At 45.0% G+C, this 20,906-nt stretch overlaps 1 protein-coding gene across 2 annotated transcripts in view; it reads right to left on the bottom strand.

Moving 5' to 3' along the window:
• The window catches only part of MGAT5 (alpha-1,6-mannosylglycoprotein 6-beta-N-acetylglucosaminyltransferase), a 441,795-nt gene that overhangs the window by 241,927 nt on the left and 178,962 nt on the right, over positions 1-20,906 (bottom strand). The window contains exon 3 of one of the 2 annotated variants that reach the window (XM_075530286.1): positions 19,006-19,387. In XM_075530286.1, the coding sequence (XP_075386401.1) occupies positions 19,006-19,246 (241 nt within the window). In that variant the 5' untranslated portion in view covers positions 19,247-19,387. The remainder of the gene's footprint in view (positions 1-19,005; positions 19,388-20,906) is intronic. The other variant, XM_075530287.1, reaches the window with a different exon arrangement.

The raw sequence follows: 20,906 nt of genomic DNA, 5'->3' as shown, positions 1-20,906 counted from the left end.
AGAATAGCAATAAATCACCTGATTGCATTTTTAAAAAGGGTAGTCTGCCTTCAGATACTTTGTTTTAAAATTTAAAAAGAAAAAATAAGGTTATCAAAAACGCTATACTCTCCAGTCAATTTAGGTGAGTAGGCGCTTTCTCTCGCAGCAGTCATTGAAATCAGTACATGTCAAAGCAGTCCACATATTACTACCAACATCAGAAAGCACACAGGGTAAGTACGACGCCAAGCTTGGCTCTGTTTCCTTGGCCACTGGCACAGCACCAGGTTCATTATTGGTAGTTATTAAAAGCATGTTGCATAATTGATGAGTGAACCAACCAACCAGCCATAGTCTGAAACTATATTCTTTCCACAAATGAGGCTATATTATCACACTTTCCTCGTGACAAAAATTTCCCCACCTCTTATTTTATAGTTAAACTTGTAAAGCCTGGTAGAATTTTGTTTGTGTTTCAATCCTAATGGTAAGCTTTCTGTCCATGAAGTTTGCAGGCCCAAGAATAATGTCCAGGGAATACTTAATAATGAAATGAGTTAAATTATTCTTTCAAGTTTGACAGTTTTTCTATTAATCACTGTGCTTTATAAGCGTTACAGCCGTAAAATGTGTTCCTGGTGGAATTACAATGTTCAATCACGGACAGAGTCTTTAAAAAATTTTGTTTGTGTTTCAAAGACTTACCAAAGAAAACTGAATCCAACATTACTACTATAATTCTGTCTCCTTAAAGCTTACAGTGCATGATCAAGTGGACATCAAAGTAGTTGAGGACATCTAAAGTATCCCTCTAGGGAAGGGAGCCTTGGCAGCCATCAAGCCAGGGGTCCTTTGATCTGAAATCTGCATCTCAGGCTCTCATCCCTGGGAAGACAAGCCATCAGGGGGAGGGCCCACAATGTGGGCCCATCTTCAGCCCTGCACTGCCAGATCTATTCCCCTCCTTGTCTGGAATCCAAAGGACAGGGTCTCTGTAGAACAGAGGGCCCTTTGGGCAGGAAAAGGTTCCTAGAACTATTGTGAGATCGGTCAGTAGTAAACTCTGATTTACCAGATGGATAGAGATTTGAGAAATCTGAAGGCTGTCCAAGGGAAGTCCCCAGTCCTTCCCTAGGAGAGGTCCTCCAGTCACTTGCAGAGCCAGGGTTTCCAGGCCTACCCTACCCTCCCATCCTCCACCCTCCACCCCACTCCCCACCCCGAAGTATGCAAATCTATAGACTTGACACTTCAAGAGTCCCGAGGCCCAGCCAGGGTGGATGAGGACTTTAAGGTGTGGTCAGATCATGATTTGCTAGCACAGAATCAACTGGATACCTTTGCAGAGCCGACAACAAGAATTCACGCTTGCGCTGGCTCTGGCGTCAAATCCATCTTAACCTTGGCTGCTGGCTGAGAAAGAATGACACAGCCTTCTCTGCAATGGAGAAGCCCAACAGAGCCAGGTGTTAATGAGAAAGGGAGGTGCTAATGAAAAGATGAATTAACCCCGGCCTTTCATTTCCATCAGACAGCATGAATGTTGAGTCTCATCAATTCCATATTTCTAAGTTACTCTGAAAGTGACCTTGCCACAGAAAGATACTACGGTCATAGCAAGGACCACAGCACCATACATTCAAAGTGCCAAAATTTATAAAACAGTGATCTTCGCTACAGGTAAGACCTACAAACAGGAACACCAGCAACTAGAGTCAGTTATATTGTGTTCACCCATTCATGAGACGAATTACTAGACTGTAAACTCAGTGAGGGCAGAAGCCAAATTTGTCTTATCATTTCTGTTTGTTGTCACTACTATTCTTTTTTTAAAAAACATTTTATTAGGGGCTCCTACAACTCTTATCACAATCCATACATATACATACATCAATTGTATAAAGCACATCTGTACATTCTTTGCCCTAATCATTTTCAAACCATTTGCTCTTCACTTAAGCCCTTTGCATCAAGTCCTCTTGTTTCCCCTCCCTCCCGGCTACCCCCTCCCTCATGAGCACTTGATAATTTATAAATTATTAATTTGTCACTACTATTCTTATCAAAAGCTCAATATACATTTATTGAGTGGTTGAATGAAAATGGAGACATGTACAGTCAAACACGTATGTAATGGCATAAGGAAATACAACTAAAGTGAGTTTTAAAGGTTGTATATACAAAATAAGGTCGTCATGAGTCATAACTCACTCTACTGCAGTGAGTTTGGTTTTTGGTTTGATATGCAAAATATCCCCAACCATTAAGAAAGATCATATATATGAATGCAAGTTTTAAACACACTGCTACAAAACTGTAGAACTGTCTATTAAACAAAAATATCAAAATGTTGAGCTATTGTTTCCCAGCATGGCCCCCACCTAGGTCTCTACCTTTCTAGACAGTGGTGTTTCCTCCCTCTAGCCCTTTCCCAGAAGTCCAAGCTCATTAATTTACATCCCGTCTCAATGGCGTGTGGCTGTCCAGGGGCGCTTCTGTGTGCCTTTCGGGTGTGGAACTTAGGAGCAGAAAGAAGTCTGAAGGGGCAAGATCATGGCTGTAGAATAGACAGCGAAAGGTTTCCCAACCAAATTCTCTCGGGGTAACGCCCCTGCTACCCTCAAAGAAGGAGCAAGTGCATTGTGCTAACAGAAATCCTTGGGGGAAATTCCCTTTCATCACCAATGCAGCTTTCAATTTTGTAAAAAATTTCCCCATAATAAACCCACTGCCATCAAGTTATTTGACTCACAGCGACCCTATAGGATAGAGCTGCCCCATGTGGGTATTCAAGAACATAAATCTTTCCAAGAGCATCTTTCTCCCAACTTCACATGGCCTCGTGACTGTCCTGTGTTCTTCAAGAAAATCTATCGAGAGTACCTCTTGTTTATCTCCCCCCCCCCCAAAGTTGCTGAAGGTAAACAAGTGGCCGTCTAGCTCAGAAACAACAAAGCCCACCTGGAAGAAGCACACCAGCCTGTGTGATCACGAGGTGTCACGGGATCAGGTATCAGGCATCATCAGAACAAAAAATCTTACCATAGTCAATGAGCAGGGAGTGTGGATTGAAGACCATTTGTAGGCCACTGGACATCCCCTTATAGAAGGGTCTCAGGGAGGAGACGAGACAGTCAGGGGGCAATGTAGCACAATGAAAAATACAACTTTCCTCTAAATCCTAAACGCTCCACCACCACCACCACCCCACTCCACCCCCGCCTCCACTGTCATGATCCGAATCCTACCTTGTAAGTCTGACTGGACCAGAGGATGTACATTGGTACAGATGGGAACTGGAAACACAGGAAATCCAGGGCACATGATCCCCTCAGGACCAGTGGAGTGAGTGGCGATACTGAGAGGGGATAGGAAGGGTGGGTTGGAAAGGGGGAACCTATTTCAAGGATCTACATGTGACCTCCTCCTTGAGGGACATACAACAGAAAAGTAGGGGAAGAGAGACGTAGGACAGAGCAAGATATGACAGAATAATCATTTATAAATTATCAAGGGTTCATGAGGGAGTGGGTAGTGGGGAGGGAGGGGAAACAATGAGGAGCTGATGACAGGGGCTTGGGTGGAAAGCAAAAGTTTTGAGAATGATGAGGGCAACGAATGTACAAATGTGCTTTACACAATTGATGTATGTATGGATTGTGATAAGAGTTGTACGAGCCCCCAATAAAATGACTGGGAAAAAAAAGTTGCTGACATTTCTGCCTTGAATTAACTGGCCCAGGAGAGGCCCTTCGAGGCTCTACTTGGATTGGAGTGTTGTTTGTAAGCCACCCTCACAAGACCCAGAACAATTCCTGAGAGCACGTGTCTGGCAGACACATGCTAGAACCCATTCTCTCTGGCATAAATCTCTGCACGCGTGAACTAGGAGGCATCACTTACCCTCCCACCTGTGTGCACGTGTGTTTCTGTTTGGTGGTAGGAAGTAGATTTCCACAAGCCCACATGACAGAGTGAAAGTGTCCCGTCGGTTTTTTGAGGCTAGGATCTGGACAGGAACGATTGTCAAGTGTTGTATCCTGGCTGAAGGATGTGCACACGTGGGGGCTTCACACTGCCAAGTGTTTGGTGAGCAGCCTGTGCCTGGCCAGCGGGCCACTGGGCCTCCTTTGGGTCCTTTCAGGAAGCTGTGGGACAGCGCCATTATCTGTTAATTCCATTTTCTGAAGAACTTTTTTTTCTTTAAATGACTTAAAAAATTATTTTAGTGGAGGCTCATATAGCTTGTATCACAATCCATACACATATTGTTTCAAGCACATTTGTATATGTTGTCATCATTTTAAAACATTTTCATTCTACTTGAGTCCCTGCTATCAGTTTATTTCCCCCTCCCCACCCTTCCTCCCTCATGAACCCTTGATAATTTATAAACACCCCCCCCCCAGTCTTATATCAACTGCTATCTCCCTTTATCCACTTCTCTGTTGTCCATCCCCTAGCTAGGAAGGGGTTATATGCAGATAATTGTGATCCATTCCCTCCGTCTCCCTCCACCTTCTCCTGAGCCTCCCGGTATCTCTGTTCTCATTATTGGTCCGGAGGGGTTCATCAGTCCTTTCCAGGAACTTTTTGACACTCCCTTGAATGCATAGACCAGGAACTTTTTGACACTCCCTTGAATGCATAGACCAGGAACTTTTTGACACTCCCTTGAATGCATAGACCAGGAACTTTTTGACACTCCCTTGTATGCATATACTATCCAGGAGCCTGGTGGGTTGACTCTGACTTGTGGTGGGCCTGTGTGTGTCAGAGGAGATCGTGCTCTGAGGGGTCTGCAGTGGCTGATTTTTCAGAAGCAGTCATATGCTTTTCTTCTGCGACACCTCTAACACAACCAATTGCCATAGAGCACACCTGCCAACTTTTCACTGAGCAGATGGTCATTTTAATTGCTGGCACCACACACATATGCGCACATATCTATAGACATACACCTAGTTACCTATTTGCATCTTAATAAGAAAAGTACTAAAGAGAAATCAAAATTTTACCAATGGTTAAGATCCGGAGCTTAGAAATAAGAAGTATTCTTATTTTTAATTTCTTCCCCATAGAGCCCCATATGCTCCCGGTTTGATAAAAAACACCTTATTATTTTACAATAAGAGAGGCATTATGTGCTATTCTCAACATAGATGCAAAACAGTGAATTCAACCCAAGAACTCAAAGACCGGGGCACCTTCGCTGCCTGATCTCATCTGACTCTCTGAAGCCATGCAATGGGGAACTCACGGGCAAGCTCAGAGGCGCCTTTCACCCTGCCCTTGGCTGCAGGCGCAGCGTCCAGACACAAAAGTGGGGGCAGTGGAGGGGGATGCTCGATAATCCTCATGGCAACTCAAGAGCACCAAGCTCTCCTGGGCCCAAAGCTACCAGCTCAACACCGCCCAGAACTTGTGCAGCGGAGTCCGCGCAAAGATGGCACTTTAGGCCTGCTGACGACATCGGCCGTCTAATGGAACCTGCACCTAGAAGGGAATTCTGGGGCCATTGTATGCATCAAGCACCTGAGCTCTTTTTATCTACTCAAACCTGTCTGAAATGCTGCGCTAAGCACAGCCAGGGTCACCTGAGGTTCATCACCAGGATGCCTGAGCTTTGCCCCGGGGCCAGGGGTCGGGTGTGGGTCCCTGCAGGCGAGGGCAGCTCTGGCAGAGTAATCCTCCAGCTTGCCACCTTGGCCGGACATCCTACCATGGACAACCCGCTTCTGATACAAAAGTGAGCTTGGCCTTCCCTGTCCAACTCTGAGTCCACCAGTGGCAATGACAATCACACCTCAGAACGGCATGGAGGGAAGCGGCTGGAGGTTTTCAAATGTCTCCATCCAACTAACTTCCTATGTCTGGGGGGGCCTGATTGCTATCACTGCTAAGGGAAGCTGCATATAGCAGGGCAGGGGGTGGGGGGCGCGGGATCCTGAAGCACTGTGTTCGTACAAACAAAAAGCCCCAGGTCTGCCAGGACAATTTTCCTTGGGTGTTAATTGAGGCAGGTATCTGCAGGCCAGGTAAGTAATAACTCATAGTAATTAATGCACTTTACAAAACATTTTATGAGCCTGGCTTCCTGTAATCCTTCCCCTATGAGGTGTATGATATCATAGCCTCTATTTCATAAGGGAAGCAGGTTTCAGGGAGACCAGTGCCTTGCCCAGGGTCACATAGGCCACCCCACAGCCCACATACAAACATTCCCTCAACTGCCTTCCAGAAGAAGTAACGATTCCTGTCACAATCGTGCTCCACTGTACTTCAAGGCCTCTTGCCGCTTGTTTCCTACATCACTAAGAAACATCACTCTGCTTGGCTGCTGGCCCTTAAAGGGTGGACGTGTGGGTTCCCCCAGGGGCACCTTAAAAGAAAGGTCCTGCAATCTACTTACAAAACCCTGGCCACTGAAAAGCCCACGAAGCGCGATCCTACTGTGCCACACACGCGGGGTCAGGAGTGAGAATCAACCAGACAGCAACAAGCTGCATCACAGAGAGTTCCCCGCCTGGGATGCTGCTGCTGTTCACCCATGTCGCCAACATCATCGGTGTGCCAGGCACCATGCCAACCTCTGAAGCGCTTACCATCTCCCACCCCCCTGCTTCTCAGGAGGAGGAGAAGATAACCACATAGGATACGTGGGGGTGTCAAGTTGTGTACATGTGAACGAGAATGCAACTGCTCTCCTATTTCATTCAAGTAGGCTGGGGCAACGTCTGAGGAAGCAGGACTTGTGGAAGGGTGACCAAAGACAGTGAGCAGCTGCCAAATGGAGGCAGAGGAACCACACGTGTGCAAGTCAGAGGCAAACAAACGCGTCGCCTCTCTCTGGAAGGCAACTAGGGCAGAGAGGGGACATAAGAAGTGGGAGGGTGGCCGCAGTGGCAGGAGGCCTACCAGGCGACTCTGGCAAAAAGCAGTACCGTGAAGCAGCTGGGAAGAGGGAACAGATCATTCAGGCAGAGCTCTTGCCGCCAGACAAGGTGAGGAGTCCTACTTCAAGGGGCTGGGAAATTCTGAGTCTTGGAGGAGGCCCTCTGTCACAGGCATTCCTCTCTGGCACCCAGCAAGGCTCCACTGCAGCCTGAGGGAGTGGGGGGCGTCAGAGGACTCACTGTGATGGTAATGGAACTTCAAGAATCCGTCTGATGCTTCTACAAAAAACACACTCTGATTTTGGTCATCTTGTCTAAAAACCTCCCGAGATCCTCCTCGGAGCTACCAGACAGCGCTGGAAGCACTCCAAGCCCCACCAAAAACTCACAGCCATCAAGCTGATTCTGACTCCCAGCGACCCATAAACACCCATTCTTAGGCACAACGCTTTTGACAGCAGAATACCGTGTACGTCATCACACCAGCCACATGCCCAGAGTAATCAAGGCCTCCTTAAACACACAAGCAGCCCGACTGCTTTTCCTCTGCCAGGTTCACTTTCAGGCTAAGATCGGGATTTCTGCTTCAGTAGTGGTGGTTTTCCATAGCTCTCAACAAAAGTCCCCATCTGCCCAACAGTGCAAGACGGAAATATGGGAACTTCGTGAAAACATTTAAAAGGTGTATTACTGACTAGGAAATATCTTCAGGCACCACATATCTGACAAGAATCTAATAACCAAAATATTTATAAAATGAACAACTTAATGACCAAAAGACAAATAACTCAAGGATAAAATGAGCAAAGAGTTTAAACAGACAATTCACCAAAGAGGTTATTCAACTGATCACCAAAAACCCGAAACGATGCTCGGCCTCATTAACCACCAGAGATATAAATCAAAATGAAACACTAGAATGGCTGATTGAAACTAGCAAATAATTTCTCAGAAAAGCATTTCAAACTTCCAAAGACCCCAGAATTCCTGGAGTCGTGAAGGTTACATAAACCCCTGACTCCATTAACCTTAAATAAAAAAACAAACATCCTCTGAAATAATTCTAAAATTAAGCAACAGTTTAGCTTAACAAATGAAAAAGAAAGGTCTGCCTGGACCATATTCTTCTTTTAAGAGCTCTAGCCTTGGGATCAAACTGGAAATAATGACTTGAAAAAATTGAGAGGAATGAGGAGGAACAGTGAATGTATCTTAATGGCGGAGGAACTCAGAAAATGTACGGGTGGTTGTGGAACTTGAAAATCAATGTCCCTAACCGGTGGAGATAGAAACGGTGGAAATATTTTGCTTTAAATTATCATCAACAGCAAAAGTCACAGCCTTCCAAAGAGTTCATTGGTCCTATTTTTTGGAGCAGAGGCAAAGAAAAAAAAGTAAACAGCAGGAAGAGACATGTTAATCCAACACTACTTCTCATCATCTTACGTCAGGACGGCATGGAATGCATGCACAGCTCTCGTCTGGGACTCAGACTGTCACCTCGATCTGCAACAGGGTTCTTCGGAACGACACCTCTCGACCACGCCAAGCTCAGGATGGGAGCCTCCCATGGGTTTTTGAGCAGAATCTCACTGGTATTGTGTCTTAGCATGGCCATTAAGTCAACACAGCCATTTTTATACTGACTTTGTCCAGTAAGCCAAAGCCCTACCTTGCCTTCTAACCCCCACATCATGTGTGCAGTGCCTTCTTAAGGACGCGGGAAGAACTCATGAAGAATAGCAATGGATCTTAGGGCAAGCTAAGGCCAGCACAAAGGTAAAGGCCAGGCCAGGCATATTCAGTTATAAGAACCTCCTCTTCATCTCCCTCTTTGATTATCTGCCTGTCACTCCCAAATCTTCACTTTACAGGCCTACATCATCTAGCCCCGGCCCAAATCACCCCCATGTTGCTCCATGATCCCCTATTCCAACTGCAGTAACCTTCTGTCTGGTGTGCGCTGCCAAGATATCCATTGCTAGGCAGCTCCTTGGTGTGCCGGTTCCAGGAACTTCTGGAAGCCTTGGTGTGTGTGTGTGTGTGTGTGTGTGTGTGTGTGTAAACATACACATCACAAGTTGTTGTTGTTAGGTGCCATCAAGTCAGTTCCAACTCACAGAAACTATGTGCATCTCAAAATGAAATTACTGCACCATCCTCACAGTTAGTTATGGTTGAGCCCTTGGTCGCAACCAGTGTGTCGATCCATTTATTGAGGATCTTCCTTTTTATGTCTCTTTTCTTTACCATGCATGATGGCCTCCCTCCTCCAGGGGCTGGTCACTCCTGATTACATGACTCGGGACTATTCTGGCTGAATTCTTCCAAGACAGATTTATTTCTTCTTTTGGCAGTCCATGGTACTTTCAATACCCTTCGCCAGCACCGTAATTCAAATGTATTGATTGCTCTTTGGTCTTCCTGATTCAGTGTCCAATGTTCACATATTATGGATGCAAGTAAGATAAAATCCTTGACCAAGTCAATCTTTTCTCCATTTATCATAATGATGTCTATTGGTCTAATTGTGAGGATCTGGTTTTTGTTACACTGAATTTCTGTCCCTGCTGAGGTTGCAGTCCTTGATCTTCATTAGCAAGTGCTTCGAGTCCTCCTCAATTTCAGTAAGCAAGGCTACACTATGTCTTCTTCACATCCCAGGTTGTTGATAAGCCTTCCTGTAACCCTAATGCCACATGCTTCTTTATTTAGTTCATCTTCTTGAATTGTTAGCTGGGCATACAGACTGAACAAGTATGGTGAGAGGATACAACCCTATGGCAAACAATTCCTGACTTTCCTCCATAGTCCCCTTACTGTTTGAATAATTGCCTCTTGGCCCACACTCAGGTTTGGCAGGACTACCATAAAGTGTTCTGGAATTTCCTATCTTTGCAAGGCTATCCATTGCTTCTTATGATCCACAGCTGAATGGCTTTGCCTAGTCAATAAAACACAAGTAAACATCTTTCTGGTATTGTTTTCAGTCAAGATCTATTTGACATCAACAATGCTATCTCTCCTACCAGGTTCTCTTCGGAACTCAGCTTGAATTTCTGGAAGTTCCCTAAGAATGTACTGCTGAAACTTCTTTAGAATAATCTTCAGCAAAAATGTACTTGGATGTGATATTAATGATATTCTCCCCCCTTCTGCTGAGTAAGCCTTCTTTGGAATGGGTTAAAAAAATGGACCTCTTCCAGGCAATCAGTTCTTCCAAGTGTCTTGGCCTAAGGGAGGGAGTGCTTCCTGTGCTTCATCAGCTGTTGAAACATTTCAAGTGGGGTTCCCACGGTGTGGTTTTTGTGAATGCCTTCTTCCTTCACTACAGCTGGTTCTTCATCATGATGTTTCCTGCATTGTTTTTCGTTCGTACACATACACACACATACATATACACACATATAAACATATCTCTATGCATGCATCCATACAAAAGACTTTCAAAAAGTTCATGGAAAACTTCCACTATCTTTTAACTTTGTTTTTCCACATTTTCCCCCAAGTCTCCCTGTATATACATATACACTCACATTTATTTTATTTTATGAAAAAATTACGCATGGATTTCAAAAATATTTGTACCAAAATAAATGGGAACTTCTTGTTTTATAACCTGTTATATCATGTCTGAACAGGATCTAGTTTGAAGCACTAAGAAAGATCAAATACCAGTTTGAAAAAAGCTTCTATCAGAGAAATAGGAATTTAGGAAGAATGGTGAAATCATTGATGCTTTACACAAAATTTATGGGGAAAATATGCCAAAGAAACCCGAAGTTTACAAACGGATGAATTACTGAAGAAGAGATGAGATCATGTAGAAGCTGACGCTTGCAGGAAGCAGACCATACACATCAATTTGTGAGGGGGAAAAATTAATCTTGCTTGTGTCCTAGTTAAATAGAACTCGTGATTAAAAGCCAAGACAAAAGTCAATATCTTGAAACATCTCAGCTTGGTTTGGTTCATAGAATTCTGGCTGAAAAATTAAAGTAAACTTTCTGCTATATAGGTGACAAAACTGTGTATCCCTTTAAAAGGTGATAAAACCATGAAACATCTCATGACATTTATGTTAGAGAAGGCTCTCTAGAGAAACAAAACCAGGACACTTATGATTATATATATATATATTTAGATAGATATATACAACATAAGAAATAAACAGTTAATTAGTCTATAGAGCAGTACAAATGGCTCAGTGTAACTCACTTCCGTGAGACAGCTAATGCACTGGCAGTCCTTCAAGTCTTGAGGGCCTGCAGGGGACAATTCAAGAATGCAGGCAGTTAAGTCCTCCTCTGTAGAGCAATTTAGGTAATCCAGCCACAGGCAGCAAACAGCAAGGCAGGTCACCATCAGTCAGCCAGATGACAGGGTCCCACAGTCCCCAGCTCAAGAGATGTACACTCCAGTAGCAAGACGAAGCAGACCTTAAAGGAACCTCAAACTACAGCGACACAGCCCACAGGTTAGGTGTCCTACAGGTAGCGTAGTTCGCAAGTAGAGGCAGAGAACCAGCTAAGGCAGCCGCATATTGGTCTAATCATCAAAGAGCAAGTGACACGAAAAGCGAGGTTCACTGAGCCATCTATCTTTCCGCCCTTCAATTAATCCCACATGTGTTCATTGGCCAGGTTGGCACAGTAAACCTGCCTATCACAGCAAGGATAGACCTGGAAACCATTGTGCTGAGAGACAGTAGTCAATCACGAAAGGGCATACAGGAGTCCACTAAGAAGGCAACAGGTTTCTGCTCTCAAGACGTGCAAACTTTTCATCTGGTCTCCCAAACGCTGAGGCAGAGCGCTCACCGGTGCTCATGAACATCTACCACCCATAATATGTACATCTTAAAAACCAGTTGCACAGCAAAGGGCTCACCTATGCTGGGTCAATTTTTCAAACTGAGGGAAGAAAGTGAAGACCATTTAGCTGCTGCCATACCACACTGTAATAAGGTCACTCCAAATCAACAGATACTCCTACAAGAGTAAGAGGTGAACTTTACTGGAAATGCAAGATGGGGGGAGGGCAACATGTATGTCTTGGAGACGGCACTTACATTTCTATTGGCGGGTAAACCACAGGAGCACCCTCCTATCATGAAAACACACTTAACAATATTGATATAGAACCAATGGGGAGGGGGGAAAAGAGCCAATGGGGAGACTACGTCCAGTAGGTGTTCCTAATTGGACACTTTTGGCCTAGTTTCTACGCACCCCCTGGTGATCCATGGCATGTTGTATAGAATTCTAGGCCTTTACACTCTTTGCCTCTGAGGCACAAAACATTCTTCAGAGAATGTTTACCCTCTTACCACACCAGAAGGGTTCGGTGTGTTAATCCCACTAAATGAACTAGGCATTACCTTAAACCCATCTGTAGTAGATTTAAGGAACCAACATACTCCCTTGAACTTAGTCTGAAGTCAACAAGGCATGTATTGTAGTATGAAGCTGATTTATACTTGTATAATTTCCTTTCTTAACAGTGTTGTAAGTTCTGTACGACGGCCTAAATGAATGATTCTATCAATATAATTACCTTATGCCATAGAGGGATGATTTGAAATGTTCTCTATCATAAAATGGTAACGGTGTTTCTAAAGTGACCCCAAGATATACATATACATATATATATACACCATAGAGAAATGAATGGATTTTAAGGTCACAATTACTTCTAGCCCCAAACTATTAAAAATTAGTTCTTCTCACATGGCCATCCTTGATGCACACCCTCATGAAGAGACCACGGAAGATGGGTACTACAGCAGTGTGGTAAGAAACCAGATGGCTATCAGAAAGAACAGCACCTGGGCGCTCAAAGGTTCGTCTTCACACAAGCAGATATGTTAGTGAGCCATTAACAAAGTTCACATGGAAGAAACATGCCACCCTATGTGACTCAAGGATTGTAATCGGTAAAATCCAAATCTGAAGGAGGGAATGGTGGCAGATCTCAAATGGTGAACACCTGTTTGCAGAAGACTATGGGTGACAGTGGAAGCCCAAAATTCATCTGCAGGAGTTCCATCTGGATTAAGCACCTGGTATTTGCCTTCTGAACACAGGCCAGGGTTGTGAGCAGACTTGCTGGCAGATAGAGAGTATTTGGAAGATGTTGGCTAAAATGTAATACCTTGTTATTTGCTCTCCCTATTAACCCATTTTATAGTTATTTCAGTTTTTTAGTATTTCCTGCTTTCTTTTAGATTGCTTTTTGTTTGTTTGAACGTTTTGTCTAATCCGTGTTGGGGTGGGGGAGTTGTTTGTTTGCTTCCTATCTGTGTTTTGCATGATTTTCTGCATCTGAAATCCGGGATATGTAGATCTGTAGGGAAAGTATGGATTGATACTCGCCTAAGGGCGCGGTGGGGGAGGATGGTGCGCAAGGAGAAGCCAACAACAACGACACCTAGAAGAAAAGGTTCTGACATTGATTGTGGTGATGATTACACAAATCTTAATATGACTGAATGATTAAATTTTATGACATGTGAAGCACATGCCAATAAGACTTTTAAAAATAGGTAAGCTGCAGATGAGAGGTTTTCATACAAATTTTTTAAAACTAGGATCAAGATATTGAAGCATTTCTTCCAAGAATTGGAACAAGAGATAAACATGGCTTTCCTGATGGCAAGGCATAATCTAAGCAATAGCTACAAAAAGGTAGAAGGGGTCCAGCCAAAGCAAAAGCGAACTGCACATGTGCAGAGGTAATGGGCAGCACTATTTTGGGGATGCTCGGCATTTTGCTTGTTGACCTTCAGGATGGGCAAGGAACACAAATATCTGCTTATTAATAGGGGCCCTGTTTTGAGAAAGTGAGTCCAAGCTTTTATTAGAAAAACTTCACCAGAAAGTTGTTCTCCACCACACAATGCTCCTGTGCATTCCTTTCATCAAACTAGGGCAATTAGCGAGATATTTGATGAGAAATCATTAACATCCACCTTACAGTCCTGATTTAGCTCCTTCTAACTTATTTTTGTTCCTAAGCAAAAAAAAAAAAAAATCTTTAAAGGGTACCCATATTTCTTTATTTCTTAGTGTTAAAAAATAGAAAGAATAAATTTTAAAATGGGACTGGCATAGTTAAATTCCCAGGACTTCAGTTCTTTAGGGATGGGCTGAATGGTTGATACCAACATTTACAAAAATATCTTCAACTTGATACAGCCTATATTATATTAATTAATTTTTTATCTTTTCGCTTCACTTTCTACAAACTTCCTTTGAAGTCCCCTCAAATGCATATCCATGGGTTCGATTTCTCTGAGAATACGACTGACACAAGACGTTTTTATCGTATCTGTTTACTATGCCGTATTTTTCTGCCAAGAATTTATAGCTGACATTCCCTTGTTTATTTTTCCTCTCTCCCCTCCAAGGAAGACATCATTAAACTCACAACTCTTGTCTATCACTTGCAACCACTAGCTCCAAAGCCTGAAAACCAGTTGACAGACACCAGCCAATGGCACACAAATTTATGTAAGTGTCAGGTTTGACGGGTCCAAGCCAGGCAAAGGGGCAGTGCAGAAATTCGGGGAACCAGGAGACAAGAGAAGGGAGGGAGGAAGAGGGCTACAGAGCCCAGAGGTCAATGCAGACCCTGGACAGCCCTAAAATGGGATGTGGGCGTGGCAGCTGGCAGAGAAGAGCTCAGGAGCACCCAGATGCTGCAGTCCAAGCTGGTAACTGGCCCCAGGCACAGCTCTCAGGACCCCCAAAATCAAGTGGGCCAGACACAGAATTAATAACACGTGAGTCACAAGGGCAGCGTCCTACCTGCTTCATGTTTCCATTTATGTTCACTAGAGAATGCAAGTGGTCATGACCTGTTAGATAAGAAGTGATCACCAGGGATCAGAATTTGGGTCAGGCCATTAAGATACAAAAAAATCAGATTGACCGTGAAACAAGAGTGGCATTGACTAAGGTGAGTGACAGACTCACTAACCCAACCCTGCCACAACACTGACAGGCAGTCTGGGAGCTAGGAGTGAAGGCTGAGCTGCTGAGGGTCCATCCCCCAAGGGTGCCACCCTGCTGCTTTCAGGCGTGACAGGCACACACATAGGGACCCTCCACACCCCATGAATGAATGCTCTGATTGTCCTACACACACTGTATGGAAGATGTCCGAGGTGACAAGTCCCTTAAATGACCAAGTCCCCAAATAACTCAGAAGCATCAAATCACCAAATAGGGATGAAGAGGGACAGGGTGGAGGGTGGGGGTGGCACTTGGTAATGTTGAAAAGCTCTATTATCATTTGAGTACAAATCAAGTAAAAAAACATCAACGGCATAAAGGCACCTGACACCCAGCCTCTCCCTCAAGCTTCTGTCACCTGATGAAACAGAAGCCAGGCCTCTGGCCCAGACCGCACAGTCAAGATGTGGCAAAACCAAACCAGCACACTCCACAAGTCACACTCCTCCCTCTACAACTCCCAACTGCCCCTCAGAAACTGCATTCCCAGAGGATGGAGAGGAGGGAAGGCACCCCGAGTAAGCCAAAGACAGGGTGTCAGAGATTGGGTTCACCCAAATATCTCTAAAACACGGGAAGACTGATTAAGGGCCAAGAAACATTTACAGATCAGACAGTGCAGATGCTCAGCTTTGTGGTCAACTCTAGCCCTAGAGCATGAGGGCAGCCATAGACAATACACGGGCAAAAGGGCACGGTTGTGTCCCAGTGAAATTTTATTTACCAAAATAGTCTGAGCTGAATATGACCCACAGTCCCACAGTTTGCTCTGTCCTGCTCTGGGATCTCATGCCAAGGATTCTACTAAGTGAGTAGAATTACTAAAGATTGTAGTAAATGAGTAAAATGTAAAACCAGCCACTGTGATTCTTCAAACAACTGCCACACTGAAAGACCCCGGGCGTCTTGGATTGTGCTAGTCTCAGGTGAGAAGAGAAAGCATGCCCTTTACAGGTCCACTAGATTCCTTCAAAGCAGACACAGGACCCAGGCCCAGGGAGCAGTGCTTGGCTCTTTCAGAGCAGCCATCTAGCAAACGCACTGAACAAGGGCTATTCCATGGCAGAAGAGAGACTGCAAGCTTACGGCCCCGGTGAAATCACTGAACACCTCCACACTCTGCCGGATGAAAACTGCAGCAGGGGCCAGCCTGCCATGGGCCTACAAGTAACACTGATGGATTTGTCAGGACGGCCCTCAGCTTTCCAGGACTGTGCCTGGACCATACCAATCTCTGGCTCAACCCTCTTGACTCGATCCAAGCTATTGGTGGTGCCCTGAACTGGGAACTGAGGAGGGGAGGGGGTTACGCTATCAAATATTAACTAGTAAAAGCCAAAACTTCTACTAGATGATGGCATAAGAAAGTGTTTTGTTATTTCTACTCTTATTGCATCGAGTCTCAGAGGTGGGGAGTGAGGGCAAGTTTGACATTGGGCGGTGCCTCTAATGATTTTTTGATGTTCACTGTGGGGAAGGGGTTGCAACTGACAACTAATGAAGGGGGGAAGCTGGAATAACTATATTTAACTGTTCCTTGGTGCTCTAAAGTCCATGAATCTAAGCACACGAACCAAAAACCAACTCAAACTCACTGTCGTGAAGTTGGCTCCTACTCACAGCGACCCTTCAGGGCAGAGTAGAGATGCCCCACAAGATTTCTAAGGCTGACAGTCTGGAGGCAGGTTGTCACATCCTGTTCCGGTGGAGCGGTCGGTAGGGTTGTAACCCAATGTGCGACCAGGGCTCCTTCCTGAGCATTTTCAAAACCAAGCCAGTCACTGCCATCGTGTCCACTCGGCATCATAGTCGCCCAGAGGACAGAGGAAACCTGCCCTGCGGGTTACGGAGAGTGTCTTTTCTAAGCAGGTGAGGTGGCGGGAATTCTGACGGACAGCTCCAGGAGGTTCTGGTGCTGTCGTTGGTGGTGATGATGGTGGTGTTGGTGGTGGTATCTCTGTGAGGTTAACAAGCTAAAACCAGATCCTGGCCCTTCAGAAAAAGAAAGAAAACCTGTTCTAGGAGACTTTTTGCTGTGGCTGTCCAAATAAATAAAAACCTACAAATAAATTAAAAATGCTAAAAATAACTAGAGAAACGGAAAGCCTACAAATTACTTACTATAAACTTACCATACTTCATTACTTTCCAAAGAAAACGATGACAGGTGAAGGTCAACAGAAAAAGTTCATCACTACCGGATTCACCTCCTATCTCTCCCCCACTTGGCTAGCTATCAGCAGACACTTCCGTGTTGCCTTATACAATGTCACACGATACACACTTGTGACAAGAAGGCCGGCAGTTCACTCTCTGGCTTCCTTATGGTGGCCAGCAACACCTGGGGAGCCCTGACTGAACATGCACCCTCTGAACACCACCTGCTGTTTTTTAAACGTGGCTCTCAAAACAGTCTCAGGTTTTTATTCTACGAGATCATCAAGAGTAAAATTTTACTTACAGACCTTAAAAGACAATGCAGAAAAAGAGTATCCAATCTCAGATTAAAAAAAAAAAAGACAGTTAACGAAGTAACACAAATAAAAAACACTCAAATAGAATGTCGACATTGCTCTTTAAAAGTAACCATTTACCCCCAAAGAAAAGTAAAGTAAATAAAATGCTCTGTATGAAATAAAAGTATCCAGCTCCCTTGCACTTTAATATATATTATTTAATGATCTAACTCTAAATCAGAGTCGTGCTGTGTTGTAACTGACGCTCCACTCTGTTGGTGCACATTTTTAGAATCAGTATTTGGAGCCTACACATTTCAGGACTCTTCCTTGATTGGGTCACAGGCCATTCTTCACCCTTCCCAGCCCCATCCTTGTATTTCTTGCACATTAAGCATCGTCCACACGAGACCACAGAAGCCTGGCTCTGTCACGGTCTACACATCAGGTCCACTCAGGAGAGCAAGTGACTGGCTCCAGGAGAGCTGGGTGTTGACGAGCAATCCAAGTTTCCTTCGAAATCTTTGCTTCGTAAGCATTAATGTATCTATGTGTTGCACGAGTGTACAGAAAATATCAGGAAGATAGGCATTGCAGTATGAATTGTGGTTCTTTCCTGGAGTGACAGGTTTTTGTTTTTTCTTTTCTTAAAAAAATTAACTGCGTTATTGCCGTAAATTCACAAACCATACAATTCCATAGTTCAGTCATGTCAGGAAGAGTTGGACAATGAGTACCACAGTCAGTTGGAGAACAGGGTCTCCAAGCTTGTCTTCATCAGTTATTGGCCACCCTGCCCCCCAGGCCCCCCGGAGTGGCAGGCTTCGATGGAACTTTCATCTCTTTGTCCTTTTCTTTGGGCTGGTCTATGGATTCCAAAAGGTTCCATAATAGTACACTACAAGATTGCTTCGCCAAATGAAAACAATAAGCTATATATATTCCATATGTTTTTTCCCCCTACCTCATTTCGGAGAAAAAAAAAACGGTTTGTGTGATACCCCAACGAAAAAGCAATGAGTACAGAAAGATTTCTTCCAGGGTGAGGGAAACAAGAGTAGTAAATAAGACATAAAAAAAAACAAGAGTAGTAAAAGGGGAAAAAAAAACCCAAAAGGCCACCTCTATCAGCTAGCATGTATGCCCTCATGTCCGAAGCATGGCCTGGAGGAGGCCCACGCTTGACTCGGGCTCCTGGGAATCCCTGGAACATTCCTCTATCCCTCCCTGTCTCACCCCACCAGGCCCAATTAAGTTTTGTTTAGTGAAAGCTAATGAGAACATTTTCTGCATTCTCTGAGCATACTCCCAGGCGAGGTCATGCAGTTCAGAAATGGGAAGGAGGAAGGGCAGCTACCTGCAAATTAAAACCAAGCGGCAGAATCCCCTCCCTCCCCCCCCCCTGTACAGCCCCCCCCCGTACTGCCCCCCGTAGCTAAGTTGTCTGGGTGCAGGGCAGGGCAGCACAGTAGCAAGAACAGGGTATCATCTTTCAAGAAATGCACCTGTGTGTGCAATTTTGTAATGAACACCCAGGGAGGCAGTGGCTCCAAAGCCCTGGCCCCTGTCAAGACCAGGCCTGAAGAGTCTCTTGGTGGCATCAAGGCAAAGCCAGGCCGCTCTCCCCCAGGATAGGCCCCCGAGCACAGTGCTTACCATAAGCTGTCATGACTCCAGCATAGGGGCCATCCACCACGTTCCTGTTTTCATCTGCCAGCGCCTTGATGTACCTTTTGCTGAGGTCCAGGATCTGTTCGCACAGCATGGAGCTGCTTTCAGGCTGAGTTCGCTGCTGGATGGTGAAATGCAGGAGCATCATACCCCAAATGAAGCCAAAAGTCACGAGGAAAAACCCCAGCTTCTGCGAGGACAACTTCCAGGGAGTAAAGAGAGCCATCGTGCTCCGGCGTCTTCACGGGCCCCCGGCAATTACAGCACAGAAGGTAGACCTAAGCGCATGGTGGGCCTGCGCCGGCGCGTGGGTGGGTCTCACTCGGGCTCTTGCATCAGTCCACGTCCTTCCCACACTCCCATTCTGCTGTGGAGAAGGAAGAAAGTTAACAACATGGCCGGTGGGGAGATGGTGCAACCAACCAGAAAGTCCTGTTTTCCTTAAACAGTTCTAAAACAGTGTGGTAGTTCCACAATCTGTTGTCAATTTGAGACTTAAGAGTGAAGGGGTGGAGTTTAGCCTGTCAATCTGGTCACAGCTTGATGACCTGAGGCACTAAGGAGATAAATAGCTCGCTGGAGGCAGGACCCACACTAACTCCCGGGGCAGCATTGCAGCTGACAAGACACTTGGAGCTAGACTAGAGCCCTGGAGCTGGAGGAGCCACTTGGAGAGCCCTGCCAGTGTCGAGATGCTTGCATCACCACCGGATCCACAAGACCTTCCACCCACTGGCCTGTGTTCTTCCTGCATCGGGCATCATTGCGTGTTTTGTGAGTCTGAAAGGGACTTTATAGATTGGTATTTGACATATGGGCTAATATCAAGAGTTATGTGTGGGATACAGACACATTTTTCCCCAGGATGTCTCCCCATATTATATGCCAAACCTAAGAACCTGCTTGCTAACACACGGTCAACTGACTATATACACTTGGAGGCCAACTGCTATGAGTTATCTCCCTGAGGGTTATCAGCCATCTACAGCAACCAGACTCTATAGTCTGTCCCATCCTAAGTAGGGCCCACTCCCTTCTGATAAGGATAGTGGATTATTCCCCTGAAGGAAAGACCGAAGACAAGGTCAAGCCAACTCAAGGTGGGTGAAGGTTAGGCTGCGATCTTGACTTTAGTCTGCCCACCTTGTCACATGTGTAACCCTAGTACCTCCCCTTCCTATTGTGTGTACACACCTAGCTTGTCACCTTCCTGTGGCAAGCATGCCCATTGTACAGCCCCTTCCTGTTACCTTTGTGGTTACCTGTAATTAGGGGGACTTGCACACCCCCTAAGTGTATGTAAGTCTTAGTTGGAAATATATTCGCTCTCTGCCCGGACCTGGCTGCTGAGATCATGGCCATCCAGGAGGTGAGCAATTGCATGCCTTATCTTGTCTGATATCTCTTTCATTTTACTCCTCAATTACACAACCTCTCCTTGGACGCATTCAATTGTGGGGGCTGTTCCCCCACACTTAATAGCTTGATCTGGACTGGGCTGGGATGTTTTCTCAATATCCAATGGCTCTTGCAATATAGACCACTTTCTTATACACATATGAGTGTCTCTAGAAATTTGTTTCTCTAGTCCTACCCAGACTAACACAAACAGGAACTTCCATTTCAAAATATTAGCTCATTCAATATTTGATGTGATGATTCGGGATCTGTAAGCTGAGAGGTGAAATCCCTAAGATGGCAAGAAGCTGTGCAGATGCAAACCCTGCATGGCAAGATGGAGGGGGATGGGAACCAGTTCTTACTGATGTCAGCAAACCCCAACCTGAGAGTGGGGCTAGGTCCCCAACAGTTATTGCATGTAACTGTGATTTGAACTTACAGACTGATTATTCTACCTTTCTGGCAAGAAGAGGTACACATACACC

This window comes from Tenrec ecaudatus, chromosome 13 (genome assembly GCF_050624435.1).
Source record: "Tenrec ecaudatus isolate mTenEca1 chromosome 13, mTenEca1.hap1, whole genome shotgun sequence".
Lineage (NCBI taxonomy): Eukaryota > Metazoa > Chordata > Mammalia > Afrosoricida > Tenrecidae > Tenrec > Tenrec ecaudatus.
Note: the sequence above shows the minus strand (reverse complement) of the source record. Positions and strands in the feature narration are given on the sequence as shown.